Source organism: Schistocerca gregaria, chromosome 1 (genome assembly GCF_023897955.1).
Source record: "Schistocerca gregaria isolate iqSchGreg1 chromosome 1, iqSchGreg1.2, whole genome shotgun sequence".
Classification (NCBI taxonomy): Eukaryota; Metazoa; Arthropoda; class Insecta; order Orthoptera; family Acrididae; genus Schistocerca; species Schistocerca gregaria.
The window spans coordinates 258,592,280-258,610,153 of NC_064920.1; the positions used below are offsets into that span (position 1 = coordinate 258,592,280).

Consider the following 17,874-nt stretch of genomic DNA (forward strand, 5'->3'; position numbering starts at 1 on the left):
CAGTTTCTGCTGAATTATGAATTCCATAATCACACTACAAAACACAAAATAATTATTATGCAGACTCCGCCTCTGTATATGGGTTCAAATAGGAGTTACATACTCTGTCACTAAGGTATTCAACAACCCTCCATCTAATATAAACCACGTAGTTGGGAATCCCTACAAACTCGAAAGAGAATTATAAATAAACCTCCATCAGCCACTACACCTAAAAATTAATGGATTGCCTAGATTCAGGAGCGAAAATTTCTAATTATGTAGCAAACAGTAATGTTTAGAATAAACTGCATCATAAGTAGTAGTGTAACACAAACAGACCTTTATTGTAACAGATGTTCATAACTATTTTCTTTGAAAAATACCATTTACATACATATTAAGCTACCAGTTTCAAATGAACAGTAGCTATTTAATATAATTAGAAAGCAACAGCTTCCCATATATTTCATTTGAATACATTTAGCTGGTGTAGGCACAAATATTATTAATCATATATGCAATGTACTGCTATTCCAACATGAGTACATAAGTACTGACATGTGGGCAGGAGATGAATTTGGCAATCATGTGCGAGGCAAATGTGGGAACATGAACTACCGAGACGTTATTACCAATTGCTTCCAAACAGGACCAATGTGCAATTGTTCTTTTGTTGCCTAGTAGAGGGCAATCTGTAATAGGCATCAGTTTGAGAATAAAAAATGCAAATGGGACAGCATATCTGTTGAAAACAAATGTGACATAACAACACATGTCCTCATACTGCAAATGTTATAATGCAGAAGTTACACCAACTCAAGTGCAACACTACTGAGCAACTGACCTATATCCATATCTCCCCATGTGATTATCATGCCTCTCATCCCTGCAAAAAGACCTTGAAGGTCTGAAGACTCTTGTCAGATGAGAATGTACAGGAGAAGTTATGGATTTCTTCACTTAGAAGGATACAGTGTTTTACCAAAAGGGTATCTTCAACATGGTGCATTGATGGGACAATTGCCTCAATGCTCGTGGCAATTTTGCCTGATCGGCATACTGACTCTGGATGGAAACTTTTGGTCACCCTTTATAAGTAATTTTTGAACCACGCAATGTTCATGGCCGCATGTATATTAGTATTTCTTAGTATTGTTCTAATAATCTACAAATGTACATAAATGTAAATTTCCTGATGATCCAGCCTATTTCAGAGAAAGCAACTTTTTGATACCAAATATAAAAAAGTACTACTACTGAAGTGGAAATACCAGTGATGTAGAAACAGATGGAGAAGTATCATAACTCATCAAAATTTAACTTAAATTATGACAAATATAATCACATGGCTAGCCAACAAGCAGAAATCCAACAGCAAAATATATTATTTATTCAATCACATAATTGTTCAAGTGTACAAAAATACCCCCTTTAAAAATAGACAAATATAAAATTTTATTTCACCACATATAAAAAATATATTCTTATTAAAAATAAAGCTTTGTACAAATCTTTCTATTGACCACTTTCTTTTTCAGTAGTAAGAATTAAACATTCAAGTGACAGATATTATCAATCTTATTTCTGACTTCAAAATGTATCTTCAAAGTAAATGAATCACAACCATATTGGTTGCTGTACTAAAACATGAATTCCTTCTGTCTCTTTTTATTCACATGTAAGCAGTTTCATTCACCTCCCATTATATATCTAACACTGGTACTGCAGAAAGTGAGAGCTACTTGTTTCTTAAGCTCCGCAGGACACTGGGACACATTTTGAAGTGATACTAAAAGTGTCTCTCTCTTATAATCTCCAGTTCAAGTAACTGATATAAGTTTCTTTTTGTAAAAGAATGTTTGTGAAAGGTTTTTTTTATAAAAAATATGAATATGTAAGTCCCAGTTTTAGGCCAACTTAATGTTTTATAAATAGGCAGTAGGGATACTGTTCTTTGTGCATGAGGAAACTAACTGATATACATAATTCCAATCACCTGAGAGTGAATTATTTTGTATATGAACATCAAATATGAATTTCAAGCCATTTCATAGAAAATTCTTCAGAGTTTTGAGTGCTGCCAAAACACAACATCTTTCCACCAAGCTGGCCGTTCAAAGGTCTGTGGATTGCTGAAGAATGAAGCTTGCATATTACGATATACATGTCCATCAGACTGTCCCAGCACAGATGACAAAAGCCTATCTGGAGGGGCCAGAACATCCACCAGACTAATAGCTTCATATTTCAGTTGTTCACAGAGTTGTAAGAGGCCTTCTTGTATGAAATGTGCTGGCTCACTGTCACTCATGTAGCCACCTGTTAAAAATAATTACTAGTCATAAACAGCAGAAGTGGGATAAGATGTAAGTAATTCTCATAGTGTCTGAGCAAAGATATTAACTATAACTTTCTCATTGTAAATTATTGTAGTTTCGCTACTCAGTTTCTATTATAAGCTGTAGTTTTGGTAACTTATTCATCACATGTCATTATCTTGTATGTACCTTGGTAGAGGAAGGGCAGGTGCTTTTCAAGGGACCATACACCATACAGGGAACACAGTTTACGGAGAACAACCTTCACAGAATGATTGTTTGCACTGTTTGCTTTTTCCACAAATTTCTGCAAGATAAAGTGCTGAAACAGAAGATTAATATTATTGACAGTGACTTTACTAGGTACTGAAAACAAAGAAATCTATGAATTTCTTGAATCACTTTAAATTCAACAAGCACAAGTGCATATACAGACTTCTGAAGTTGAGTTTTGCCCTCAAGGTTTTTAACCACAAGCCATAAACTCTTTTTTCACTCAAAATAGTTCTTCGATAACTGATCCAATAGTGCTTATTTCTTTTTCCCCTGGCAAAGTGGCAGTTTAAGCATGTTTATTTTTGTGTATTTTTAAATTAAAAATGAGCACTATATTTTTTCACATTGCTGCCAATTAAATGTGATACAGTTAAGTTGAGGAAAGAGAGGCATGTATCAAAACAATATTAGAATTAAAGCAGAGGGTGATAAGTGGAAAATTGATTGAAATCTAAATAGAAAAGTCACTTGGAAGTCAAAGGCATAACAATAATACAGAATGAAGAGGGGCAGAACAGTAAAAATTACAGTTAAAAATAAATTATCACAATAATAAGAAATAAGTTAAAAAAACAAGAAGGTCATTAAAAAGCCTGAGATATATGGTAGATTCGTCAAAGATGGGACATAGTTATCACAAGATTCATACAACTTATCAAGATGAGTGGGGTGGTTTGGAAAAAATATGAATTCTGAAAGAAATACAGTAAAAGCCATTATATGTTAATTAATGGCATGCATATAATGGAAACCATTTGTGTGTTGATCTGCCGGTCCAACTGTAGTGATTTGAAACAGTAGTAGTGGGAGAAAGTGTCTAAACTATCTGCAAACATTATGTTAACTTTCACATTGTCACGGAATGTGTATTGCAGCTCCATTTTGTGTGACATATACACAGTGAGGTAGTTAAAACAGGCCACCACAACTACACTCACACCAATGTGTGGTTTCAAGGAGTTATAGTGGAACATGTTGCTAATTTCCTGACAGGCATTAATAAAATATCATAGCTGCTGTATTATAACAGTGGCATATTTTTAACTTTTGTTATTTTTTATGGAACTGTATACTTTATTGTGTACAATTGGAAAGAGCATTCGAAGAGAGCTTTAGTGATATAAGTTGTGTAGCTTGATCAAATAGTAACAATGTAACAGTGATGCAAACAATTGCCCTACTGTACCAAATGTATGCAAACATATAATTCAGTATATTATATAACTCAGTATAGTTGGTATGTTCACTAATGTACTTGAACCTATCAGTCTTTGCTTTGCTGCTGGAGTGATCAAGCTATTCAGACTTTCACAATGTGCAGACAAAATGTGAAGTTTAAGATGAATGTCACCAAACTGTTAGGGCAGTGATGTAGCTGTATGCTGAAAGGTAAGAATAAAATACGTCAACAAAAATGTATAGGAATTGATTAGAGAAATATAACACCCATTTTAGCAGCAGTAATGCACAATCCACATGTCACTCTGAAGCAGTGTGATGTGTGACTGAGGTCAGCCAAGGAAATGTCCGGTGAATATTACAACCCAACACCCTTAATCCTGAAACTTGTTGGCAGACTAAAATTGTGTGCTTGACTGGGACTTGTACCTGGGACCTTTGCCTTCTGTGAGCAAGTGCTACAGTAACTAATCATCCAAGGATGACTCATGACCTGCCCTCACAGCTAATCCTTTTTTCCGGGCATTCTAGTCCCACAAGGTTGCAGGAGAATTTCTGTCAACTTTAGAAGATAAGAGATATTGGCAAAAGTAAAGCTGTGAGGCAGGTTGTTCATCATGCTAGGATAATTCAGTCATGAAAGGCAAAGATGTCAGGTTTGAGTCCTGGTCTGGCACACAGTTTTAATCCATCAGGAAGTTTCAGTTAGTGCACATTCTGTTGCAGAGTGAAAATTAATTCTATGCACTTGACCCTTTCCACATTTTTCTCCATCAACAGCTTCAAATGAATGACTTTCAAAATTGGTTACAGTTCTGTAAACGGTGTCTATGAAAACTGCAAAGAGATCTTCTGTTTCTGTGCGAGATTTTGTTTACAGATGAAGAATCCTTTACGAACTTTGGACAAATCAATGCTTGCAAAACACACTACTGTTCACACTGGCTGAGAGAAATGAATAAATAACAGCCAGTCGCATGGGGTAGCCACACATTCTACGGCGCCTTGCCACGGTTCACACATCTCCTCCCACTGGAGGTTTGAGTCCTTAGTGTAACTTAGTTTAAGTTAGATTAAGTAATGTGTAAGCGTAGGGATTGATAACCTCAGCAGTTTGGTCCCACAGGAACTGACCACAAATTTCCAAAAATAACAGCCTTGGCCTATCAACAAGTGGTGGGCACTTCCCAAGAATCACATAATTGGTGACAATTTTACTGATGGGACTCAATGAAAATGGGTATCTACCATGCCCAACAGATAAGCTGCCACAATTATTGCAAGACATTTCACAGGACAAAAGGGAATCCATACGGTACCAACACGATTGATATCCCACCCATTCTACACAGATAATCACAGACCCTCTTAACAGAACATTTGGAGATTGTTGGGCCAGTCCTTCAGGAAAAGCAAAATGACCTATACAGCTCTGCACTTTCATTTATGTGGAAAATTAAAATGTCTACAAGCAAACAATGACAACTGCCAAAGATATGAATCGCCTTATAGCTGGGGCCTGTGCAGGGACAAGTCCAGATGAAATTCTATATGCATATTGTCCGCTGAAATTGTTTTACAACATGCATCATTGCTCAAGGCTAGCATTTAGATAAAAAACAGATGAACGATATATTTGTGGGATCTCTTTTCTTAATAGCCTGACAGTGTCTTGCAGTGCTATTATCTTGTTATGATTGGGTCACATTACATACTTTCTGTAATCCTCTTTCCAGTGCCATGGAAAAACTATATATCTCTATTTTTAAAAAGTGTCAATAATTCAACAACAATAAACGTTAAGAATTACTTCCATATGTCAAAAAATTCTCTGCCCATACACTTTAATTTAGCGGAAACTACATGCCGATGTAATCATGTGCTTTAAATATATCTGCGGTTTCCTTTCTTAGCTTCCTACCCTGTATATTGTTTATCTGTGCTCAATATTTTGTACATATGACAGCCAACAATGTTAAGTTTTTATATGATGAAGTTTGCCCACGAGTGATATCCCTTTTGAAGAAACTGGACTTTTTGATGATACAGACGCAGTAGCTATAAGTGAGGTGGTGCAAAAGAGATATTTTAACAGGAAGCACCAAGGCAAGGTCCAGACAGCAACCAAAGTTATACTGTAGCTCAAGAATTTTATGAGAACTATATTGATTACTCTGGGACGACTGGGAAAATTTTAAAAGAACTGACCTGGTCTCAAGATTTATGGATATTAGTCTCAGGATTAAAAGTTAGTCCTCTAGATTCACAAAGGTGTCCACAGCGGAATGAACACTGCTTCTCCATTCTTTGAATCCCCTGTTAGTAGTATCTTATTGAAAACTTGGAAAATAAATAAAAAGCACTATGGAAAATTAAAAAGAAGGAAATAAATACTGACAAAATAAATTATAATATTTATATCATAAAAAAACTTGGAATGGGGATGTCAGTCCATGCAACTCAATATGTCAGTTTTATAAAATGGTATATCCTTGAAACTACAGTCTTTCATACAAACTATTATATTTAATGTACTATGCAATTATTTATAATAACAGAGTCAAAGCTATTAACTGTGGAATATAATCTAAAAATAAAAGGTTAACAGCAATACATGAAGTATTAATTTGTATGCTGAAAGACAGTTTACACAGTCTTGTATCAAAAGGGAAACTCACTCCAGAAAACTATAAAATTATGAAACAGTATTTCTGGCTAGGGGGTGAAATTTTTAATACTGCTAGACAGGCTGACTTCCTACTTTCCAGTAACTGATAATTCCTTCCATGGATAGGAGAGAGGTATAGTTTGGTAAATGTTAAAAAGGGAAGACAGGTCACTCAGAGGGAAGACAGAGACCCCTCTCCCCCCCTCTGTTGTGGGAAGGGGAAGACACGTCTCTCCTTGAGGTGAAACGTGAGTCCCTTTCATTCTTGAGTCTGAATGACAATTTTAAATAATCTCTTATGCATATTGTATCTTGTATGTATGTGCTGAAATTGTTGGCAGAGATGGGTCATTTTAAATATTCACATCTAGGGACACATTAATCATTAGAAAACTAGAAACCCGCCTCGACTGTGAAAAAAAGCACCTAGTTTTAACCTAGGTTTCGGCGTAGATAACTACACCTTCTTCAGAACAATAAAACCCTAAAGTGCCTAAAAACACCTTTGTCTATTATTAAAAGAACACCATGGCTATACATTTATAAACGATAAAAGGTGGGACACAAACAGTACATATGTACAAAGTCAAAAACCATTACTTAACTTAATGGTGTAACCTCCACCTCACACCGGCTTATGTTCGATGGGCCACGACCCGACATACACTGCAGCTACAAATGGTCGCTCACTTACATGCTCGACCTGCTACCTATGCACATGCGCAAGATAAGGGAAGTTACTTGAATGCGCATGCGCATACTAATACGTAAAAGTTTATACATGGGTCGTGGCTACATAGCCCTTATATTCCCAACCATGGATCAACATATTTCAAAAATAGAATGGATAGAATGAGTGATGAGCTACATTGGAGACGAAGCTTAAAAATAACCGCACACAGTTGTTTATGCTAGGAAAGAAACATATATGAAGCTAGCTATGGCAACAGATAAAGATATAGGGATAAAACGTGAGGTGTTCAATGGGCTAAAATCACCTTCATCGTCAAGGAAATGACGAAAAAAGAAAAGATAAACAGCTTCACCAACCGCGCTCGTCAATCAGCGCACGCATCTGAAAATCCCCAGATCATCAAATTTACAAGTATGAAGAACAAATTACAGGTGCAAAACCTTCAAAAAAATTTCTGTTTCTTAGTAGGAGTTGGGCATTAAGGATATTGTCTTTATCATGTTGCAGATGCTTAAAGATCTGCATTTCTTCCAAAACATCCAGTTTTAAGCCCTTAACCTCGGCATGAGGTAACTCGATGTTAAATGGAGGGCTTGGTGCATGAGCTGTTTGCACGAGATGTTCCGCGTAAGTAGAGCCCTTAGTACCGTCACTGCGTCTAGTAGGAATATGCTCTTTATACCTGAGACTCAGAGCTTGTCCCGTTTGCCCGATGTAAAATTTTGGACAATCCCCGCATGTAATTTTATATACTCCTGATTGGGAAAGTTTATCGCTCTTATTGTGCAAGGAGTGGATTAAATTCCTGACAGAATCTAAAGAATTTAGGAGTAAAGATACCAAGGTAACAACTTACCAGATAGTAGATGTTTTTAGTTATCGACAGACATAAAAACACAACTGAAAAACAAACAAACAAACAAACAAACAAACACACACACACACACATACACACACACACACACCAGTACAATGTGTCAGCTGAATGCTCACTGCCAGGACTGAGGTTCTATAGATTGCCTAGAGTGAGAGGATAAATTGTGTGGAGTGAGAGAGGGGAGACAGGAGGCAGGAAGCAGTGGGAAGGCTGGTTGGTGAGTTGATGATTTAGAGGGAGGCGGCTGACGTACAGGATGGGAATGAGACACACAGACACCAACACTAGTGAGTTCATGCAGCACATGATGATGATGTGGGGGAATGGACTGGGAGTGTGTGGCAGAAAAGAGGAAAGGAAAGATGGTATGCATGTCAGGATGAGTGAAATTAGGGTCCTTACATAGGAGGCATGTAAGGGGCAGGGAGCTATCTTGAGATTGAGTCCAAGAGGATTACAGGAATGAAGGGTGTGTTGCATCCATGCACTTCAGAAAAGCTGGTGCTGGAGGAAAGGAAGGAAGATTAGGGTTTTAACATCCTGTTGACTTTCACAGAAAGCAGCTTGGAAAGTTTCACGGATGGATAAGGAAATTGGCCACGCATATTTACATTAACCATCTTGGCATTTGCCTGCAGCAATTTAAGGAAACCACAGAAAACCGAAAACTGGATGGCTGGATGCAACTTTTGAAATTGAGCATGGTTTGCTCAGCAGCATGTTCCACTTCTCGGGGATCAACTCTGCTCTAGGTTGCAGTTTGGCAGTGGCCATTCATTGGAGTGGACAGTTGTCTGGAAGCCATACCCCCATAACATGCTGTGCAGACATTGCAGCAGAGCTGGTATATCACATTATTGCTTTTGCCGGTGGACCTGTCTCTAATGGGATATGATAAGCCTGGAACAGGATGCATTGGGCGGTGAAGTGTGACAGGTCTCACATTGGGTCTTCCATCAGGATATGACCAATGTGGCTGGGGGATAGGAGTAGGTGACATGTAAGGATGGACTAGGACTTTGTGAATTGGGTAGGCACCAGAATTTGACTCTAGGAGGGGTGGGAAGGATTTTGGGTCAGATGTTACTAATTTTTGGGCATGGTGAAAGGATGTTGAAATCCTGATGAAAGTTGTGGTTCATTTATTCCACTCCAGGACAATACTGGCTGTTAAGACATCATGAAGTGGAAAGAGTGAGGGCGATTGATATAGTACATTCAGTTCACCTTTGCGTTACAGCACATCGAGCAGTATGTGGTGAACATAATAGTGAAAGACATCACCCATATACATGGTAAGAATTATTGAACTATGAAATAAAATCATAGCTTGCGTTAGGATTTTCAAGCTGCACGGTCATGGAGCATGATGGGAGTTAGTATGGTTCGGTTTAATGACAAACCCCACTTTCATTTGGATGGGTTCATCAATAAGCAAAATTGGCACATTTGGGGGACTGAGATTCCACATTTCGTGATCATGAAGTCTTTTCACTCTCGAGGTGTGACTGTGTGGTGTGAAATGTCCAGTCACAGAATAACCAGTGCGTTATCCCTTGATGGCACAGTGACCAGCAAACTGTACGTGAAGGTTTTGGAAGATGATTTCATCCACATTATCCGAAGTGACTCTCGTTTCAACAAGATGTGGTTCATGCAAGACAGGGTTCAACCCCATCGAAGGAGGAGAGTGTTTGATGTCCCAGAGGAGCACTCTGGCGACTGCATTCTGGTTCTGTGGTACACAGAGGCCATTGGCATGGGCCTTGATTGGCCACCCTATTCTCCAGATCTGAACACATGCAACCTCTTTTTGTGGGGCTGTATTAAAGACAAGGTGTAAAGCAGTAACACCAAAACCATTTCTGGAAAACAGCCATTCAGGAGGTCATCGACAGCATCGATGTTCCGACACTTCATTGGGTTACGCAGAATTTTGCTATTTGTCTGTGCCACATCATTGTCAATGATGGCAGGCAGATCAAACATCTGAATATCTGTAGTGATGTTAACATGTTGAATTAAGTGTGTTCACGCAGTAGTTTCTAGCTAGTTTATGTTTTTTTCCCACATAGTTCAATAACTGTGACCCTGCATAATTAGAATGTCACAGATCAATAGTGCATCTCATAGTAAATATTCAAGCTGCCCCAGGTAAACAAAGTAAATTCTTAAGCAACTCAACCAAACAATAACAAATTTTAAAAAAAATCTTAGTTTGGATAATAAAGTTGGTAAAAAATTACTGTGTTAACGCAAAAATTATGCTTAAATTGAATTAACTAATTTTTGCTATTCCACTATTTCAATGAAAAAGTATTGTGATCATAATAATGCGCTCCGTCACCAGGCCACAAGTGGCCCATCGGGACCATCCGATCGCCGTGTCATCTTCAGTTGAAGATGCGGATAGGAGGGGCGTGTGGTCAGCACACCGCTCTCCAGGTCGTTATGATGGTTTTCTTTGACCAGAGCCACTACTATTCGGTCGAGTAGCTCCTCAATAGGCATCACAAGGCTGAGTGCACCCCGAAAAATGGCAATAGCACATCGCGGCCTGGATGGTGACCCATCCAAGTGCCGGCCACGCCCAACAGCGCTTAACTTCGGTGATCTCACGGGAACCGGTATATCCACTGCGGCAAGGCCGTTGCCGATCATAATAATGGTGAAATAATATTTTCATTTTTGTCAACTTTTTGCAAATTTTAATTTAGTATGAATATTCACATTTTCATGCTACTGCTAATTAAAACCACGTTTTTTACTAAAAAAAATTAAGGTTCAGTATTTGTATTTGAGAGTTAAATTTGATAATAAATATAGAATTCAAATAAAAATTAACAGGTATCTAAAGATAATTAAGTCACAAATAATGCTGGGGAAACATATTTCTAACTTCATTTCTGTTTCATTGCATGGTGGTACTTGACAAGTGGTGCATTTGTAGCCTTGTTGTTTTACAGACACAAATGACAAAACACAATTATCAATTTCAACAAAAATCCTCTGAGGAGATCTGTGATTATATTGGCATTAAATGCATTTTTTAAATAATTTCTTAACCAACTAGTTGATGATTATGAATTAATAGCTCAAAATTATGGACATTCTGTAAGCAACTTAATGATGATCTATCTGCCACCCTGAACTTCTGGCATGACAGCACTCTTGTGCACTCTAAAACAAGTACTTTCCCTAATAAATATGTCAAAATAGTACCGTTACCTGACCTCCAGCATCTTGAGTTTTGTTTATAGGATTGTAATAAGACACAGGTGTATATGAAATGCTGTACTGTAACCTCATAGTTGCAGTGGTATGTCAGTCCCCCCACCCCATTTTGTTAATTAGGTGAGACACCAAGGGCTGCAGAAGCCTCTGCTCCTTGTTCTAGTATGAGCTCATCAAGAACAACATATATGTAATTGTGAAAAAGTTGTTTGTTGTTGCCTCTGGATTGCTTCCTGAAGTTCGAATGTTGAAGTCAATAACGTTCAAGGCATTTTTGTACAGTTCCTCTACTGAATATAATTACAAAAATGTCAGAATTCCTTTTAGCCAAACATAATCATTATGCTTGGTGGCACAAAAAAGTATCCAGTCTGGCCACAAGGTGATAATAGTGCTACACACCAAAGTCACATCATTAGCTGTTGCAGGATGTTTTGATCTTTGTAATTAAGCTCCAAATAATAAAGTAAAAGAATGAAAAATCCAGGATGGAATGTAACAATATTATGAAAAGGAAAGTTGCCACTCACCATAAAGTGGAGATGCTGAGTCGCACATACTCATAACAAAAAGACTGTCACAAATAAAGCTTTTGGCCCATAAGGTCTTCAATAAAAACAGGTGTCCCCCCCCCCCCCCCCCACACACACACACACAAACATAAACACAACTCACACACATGTGACTGCAGTCTCAGGCAACTGCAGTGTGGCTGCAGTTGTCCCACATCCCAGACATTTCATCCTGTGAATTCGATGAGTTTGGTCGCAAAAGGAAGTGCTTCATCTCAGATAACAAAATTAAGGACTCAGTGGAGGACTGGCCACACAAATTCTGGGAACAGGGAATCCTTTGGCTCATGAAACAGTGGGATAATTGTGCTTCAGCCTCCGGTGATTACTTTTGAATAAATACTTCAATTATACTTGCAGTGTTGCTTTGCAATTTTCTTTTGAACACCCCTAATGGTTTGTGCTGATCGGACTACATCGAGGTTTATTGGCAACCTGGCATCTATAGACTGACATGTACTGAACCATCTACCTGTTCTACTACCTTTGTTGTTATTAATAAATATGTGAGGCCATACAGTGTTTACAAAGGTTGTGCAAGCCAAGGCTTCTACTGTGGTAGAGGGGAAGACAATTGTAAGATAGGGTAATCTGAAAAAGATTTGGACTCCATGTGTGCTACACCATTGATGCCATGACCTATCTTGCAAAACTGCATGGCATATGGAAGATAGTTGCACAATGTGACTGAATTTCACAAGAATGTAAGGTTCAAGTAGTGCAGATGCTATTTCCATAACAAAGATCCAATTAGTCATACTTTTCCTCTCTAATACTGTTCTATCTTGTCTTCTTGTGTAGCTATAATGACCATTAAGCAATTGGCATCTTGAATCAACTGCATTCTATTGGTTCTCACATTACCATGTTGAACTGTTGGACCCAGGGTGATAATGGCAGATTTATTTTTGTGTGTTGATACTCATCCATGATTTGTTCAACTCACATGTCACGGTCTTGGCTGTTCAGTGAACTGCTAAGGTCATTAGTATAAATGTGCACAACAGTTTTTGCACCAAAGATGCTAATTCCTGACAGTTCATTGAAGATGTCAAATGATTTTGGTTCTAGCAGTGAGCATACATTTGTTTACAGTGGTAAATGCTCTGTCAAAACCTGGTTTATATGTGACATGGAAATGGGAGTTCTATTTGAGTCTGTTGTACACTTTTTGAAGGTCTGAAAAAGTGACCACCAGTAGTGTGTGAGCTTCCCAAGATCTCAACATTCATGAGCTTCCCAAGATCTCAACATTCCGCTACAATGTCAGTCATTTTGCGTCCAGGATTGGCTGTCTTTTGATACAGTTCTATCATTTCCTGCAACACCATTTTTGACTGGACATTTGCCATTCTGTAAATAATTTAATTTCAGCCACCAGATGCCAAGATTTAGAGTACAAACTCTACAGGAAGGCTGTCAATTCCTGCAACCTCATTCTGTAGAGCCATTTTTGAGGGCACAGAGCAATTCTCCTTTTGAAAAGGATCTCATGAATTCTATATTTTTGTGTCTCTGTAATTGTTCTCAGGTTGCCTGTCTTCTCCAGCCATTCCTCAAAAACAGCACAGCCATTAAGTTCAGTGGAGGACTGCTTGATGGAATGTTGCTTCATGGTTCACTCGCTTGCATTAAATGAAATGCAAGGTACAATTCAGTGATTTTACTGATAGTTCTCTATTAGATTCCTACATCTTATTCACAGCTCCTGTCATGGTGACGTGTTCCCACATGCATGTGATGTCCCTTGATCTAATTCTGAATTCAGCTGTGTTTCCTGGTTATATCAATGATTTTGGCTTTAATCTGCCAAGTAAATAAGCAAGATCACTATATAAGTGATGTAATGCTAAGAAATAAAATTATTGTGTGTGACTTTGCCACTGTAAAACTAAGGTACTGTGTGGCATGTAACTTGCATCCAGTTCCAATTCTGTACTATCAAAGATGTCAACTAAGGATCTTGCAAGGTAATGCATTTAGTTTGCCATGCTCCTCTTCCCGTAAAACACTCTGTTGGATATGATATGCTGGGTGGTCATGGAAGGCAGTCAGCTAGAACTCCATCAGCTAGAGATTGTGAGGTATAAATTGTATCAATCCAGCTGTACTTATAACAAATGAATGTGTTACACTATCAGGGTTCTTCAGTTCTCTATTATTCTAAATTCTTGCACTAATTCTGCCCTTGGATCATCAAATTTTCAAAGTCAATTTTTTAGTGTTTTTTGGAAGTGTGCCATACTGCTTTAATGAAACTGATATATTGGCACTGACTTTAAATCCTTTAAGCATGAAGAAAATCAAAGAGATCCAACACAACAGTTAGAAGGTTATCACTATCTTTTAGTAATAACACATATGCTATTACAAGACTTTACAGCTACACAACAAACTTACTTCGATATATGCTCTTGCCAGTGGCGCTGCACAGAACACTTCACATTCAGAAAGCTGACGGCCTTGTTTCCTTAGTTTCTCTTCTGTTGCTTGCAGCAGCCAACATACTAGCCAACGGTATGTTTGCAGCAAGTCTGTAATGGAGATAAAGGCTTAGTAATAACTTCAGAGAGACGAAAAAATGAAATGTGCAGTGACAGCAACATATTGTTAACATAATCGATTGAGGTCCTGCAACTAGTAGGCAGTGATTCTCTGCTTTTCTAAAGGTTTGATGAACACTTCACGTGAGGTAGCACAGTGATAAGGCTCAGTTTCCTGTGGTTCTCCCAAAAGTTGCTTAAGGAAAATGTCATATTGTTTCCTGTGAAAAGGAAATGACCAATTTCCTTCATCATCCTTTTTGAGATCCAAGTTTGTGCTCAGTCTCTAATGAACTTGTCAAAGGGTCATTAAACCCCTTCCTTTCTTTAGTGGACATGGGTATGGCAAAAATTGTGTGCGGAAAGCTTGTGTGTGCAACATTTTCACATTATAAACAATAGTGCTTGTTTTTAATTTTGTTACTGATTAAGTACCAGTTGTGATTTGCTTTCAAAAACCCTGTTTATGGATGAATCCAGTTTCGCATGGAATAGAATTAATTACGTATAATAACCACCAGTGATCACAAAAGAACCCACAAGATACAGAACAAACATTTTTCCAACTTAGATTCTCTGTCATCGTGTGGTGTGACAGGATCTGTGTTATATTTGTAGGTCTTGTTATTATGGAGGAACAAATGACAAAACATTTTTACCAAGGAAAATCGCCAAACAGCAGTATTTTTTGAGAAATTATTTCATTTAGACAACCAGTCTCAGCATCTCAATAAGTTGTTGTCAAGTCTTGGAAGTAAACACTCCAAAAATGAATTCACTGAATCCAGATATTGATGGCTACAGTTATCCAAATAATGACATATCTGGTTGTCTATACACAGAGTGCATAGAAGCCTGAAGATGACATAACAGAGATGCTGAAACTGGTAGTCTAAACAAAATAACTTGTCAAAACATACGGCTGTTTGGCGATTTTCCTTGGTAAATATTTGACTGGTCGCTGTCCTATATCCACAGTGGACCATCAGAGAATGACAAAACAGGTTTAATTGCATTTTTAATGCAGCAAATGCACATGTAATTTTTTTTGTTGGATATGACACTCAGGAATACTGATACTTAATTCTGAGATGTCCTGATAACCAGTAGATAGCAGCTATCTGTACAATTAATCTATAATTTTTTTAAATGAATGTTCAAGAGATATGATGTGATAATGGATATTCAAGGCAAAGATAAATAAACAAATAAATAAAATAAAACAAAAAAAGGGGTGCTGGTTATGAGTGATTGCCCAGGCAGTCAGAAGTGTAGGAAACAAGAGGTAAAATGGTGTGTGTTTGGGGGGGGGGGGGGGGACAATATTTATGGTAGCAATAAAAAATAGAAGGGGTAGAGCAATGTATAAGGCGGAGCGGTACCGAGTCAGGGAAGGAACACAATAGAAGAGAAAATGATAGGGGGAGGACAGAATGAAGATAAGAGAGTTTAAAAGCTGATAGTGGGAACTAGTGAAAGTTGAAAGTTTAGAATATGGGGACTATGATAATGGAGAATGTTTTGGAGGGTGTTCTCATCTGGACAGTTCACGGAAACTGGTACTAGTACTGGTACTGGCAAGATGGGGGGCAGGGGGACAGGGAGATCCAATTGGGTGGTGTACACCTTTGGATGGTTGAGTAAGCAGTTAACCATAAAGTTGTTCAACAGTGGGTTAGTTATCACACCACATGGAGAATTGCACAATAATTGCAGTACAGATGGAAGGATGTACCTGATTACACATATGGCCCTACTTTGATTAGGTTGAAAATTCCTGTCAGTGAACTGCAGTAGTGTATGTAGAGTTAGTGTATGAGGCTGTTTTTCATATGGGTTTTGCACACAGAATGATCTGAGGGGATCAGAATTTGGAGCAGCAACACCACAAAGATGGGGTAGAATACTGCATAAGCTAAGAGCATAACATAGCACTATTTGGGGGGGGGGGAGGGGGGGGGGAATTAGGGTTGGATTTTGAGTAGGATATTCTACACCTCAGTGCACAATTAGAGATAACTGAACCACTAGCAACAGGTGTGATTAAGTTTTTCAGTGTGCAGGAACTGCCAGTTGGTCGCTATTTCAGAATCTGTGAAGAGTTTGTTAGTGTCGAGCATTAATGTACTCTGTTTCTGGCTGTGCAGAATATTGTTTACCAATAAAGGTTCTCATAAGGGCTGTTTGGAGAACTCTTACTTCCAACTGCAAATACAGTTCTAACAGGTACCAAGGCTGCTCATTATTCTACATCCTAAGGATGTGTGTTTTGCCTACACTCTTCTTGTAAATGCAGTCACTTACCTTCTGGAACAATTGTGTCATTCACTGACTTAGCTCTGAAATGTTTAGTCATTAGGTCAGTGTGCTCCCTTATGAATGCTAGTGATCCAAGTGCAGAACTAGAGAAAGGTAGTCCACCCTTCTTGTTCTTTGACCATAATTCCAGCAACCACTCACTACACTGGCACAGTACAGTACTACTACAGTGAGCAGATACATGCTCTCCATCATTATCATTTCTTATGTCACCTATGCCAGCAACTGAAAAGAGAAGCAATGATTGAATGACTAGTAGTTTACACCACTTATGAAAAGTGAAAGAAACACATTATGTACAAAAGACAAAACATATCTGTTGAATTAGGAATATATTAAACTGATGAATACAAACCTGTCTTCTTAAAGTAAGTATTATTTGGTGCATTTAATATGGGTAGATGATTTTGTGGAGCTTCCAGGACTGTGATGATCATATCAAAGTTGGGCAGGTGCAATAGATTCTTTGGTAAATAATGGTACTTCCAGGTGGGAGCAGAACACAGGTATAGATGAAGTAATGACAGCTGCTGTTGAGCAATTAAGCCCCCACTTTAGCTAGTTACCAGTTTTTGTGATATTGGCACTGCTATTCATAAAATTATATTAAGAATATGAAATAGGATAGAATGAGATTTTCACTCTGCAGCAGAGTGTGTGCTGATATGAAACTTCCTGGCAGATTAAACCTGTGTGCCAGGCCGAGACTCGAACTCAGGACCTTTGCCTTTCGCGGGCAAGTGCTCTAGCAACTGAGCTACCCAAGCACGACTCATGCCACGTCCTCACAGCTTTACTTCTGCCAGTACCTCGTCTTCTACCTTCCAAACCTTACAGAACTTTGCAGAACCTTGCAGAACTAGCACTACTGAAAGAAAGGATATTGCGGAGACATGGCTTAGCCACAGCCTGGATGATGTTTCCAGAATGAGATTTTCACTCTGCAGTGGAGTGTGTGCTGATATGAAACTTCCTGCTAGATTAAAACTGTGTGCCAGACCGAGACTCGAACTCGGGACCTTTGCCTTTCGCGGGCAAGTGATCTACCAACTGAGCTACCCAAGCACGACTCAGGCCCCGTCCTCACAGCTTTACTTCTGCCAGTACCTCGTCTCCTACCTTCCAAACTTTACAGAAGCTCTCCTGCGAACCTTGCAGAACTAGCACTCCTGAAAGAAAGCATAGTGGGGAGACAAGGCTTAGCCACAGCCT

At 38.5% G+C, this 17,874-nt stretch overlaps 1 protein-coding gene across 5 annotated transcripts in view; it reads right to left on the bottom strand.

Annotated features, from left to right (window-relative positions):
- Window positions 1-1,349: 1,349 nt before the first annotated feature.
- The window catches only part of LOC126339492 (peroxisomal acyl-coenzyme A oxidase 3-like), a 99,826-nt gene continuing 83,301 nt past the window's right edge, over window positions 1,350-17,874 (bottom strand). For all 5 annotated transcript variants that reach the window (XM_050001638.1, XM_050001639.1, XM_050001637.1 and 2 more), the window contains 4 exons: window positions 16,648-16,887; window positions 14,201-14,334; window positions 2,490-2,622; window positions 1,350-2,301 (listed from right to left, as the gene is read on the bottom strand). In XM_050001638.1, the coding sequence (XP_049857595.1) occupies window positions 2,045-2,301; window positions 2,490-2,622; window positions 14,201-14,334; window positions 16,648-16,887 (764 nt within the window). In that variant the 3' untranslated portion in view covers window positions 1,350-2,044. The remainder of the gene's footprint in view (window positions 2,302-2,489; window positions 2,623-14,200; window positions 14,335-16,647; window positions 16,888-17,874) is intronic.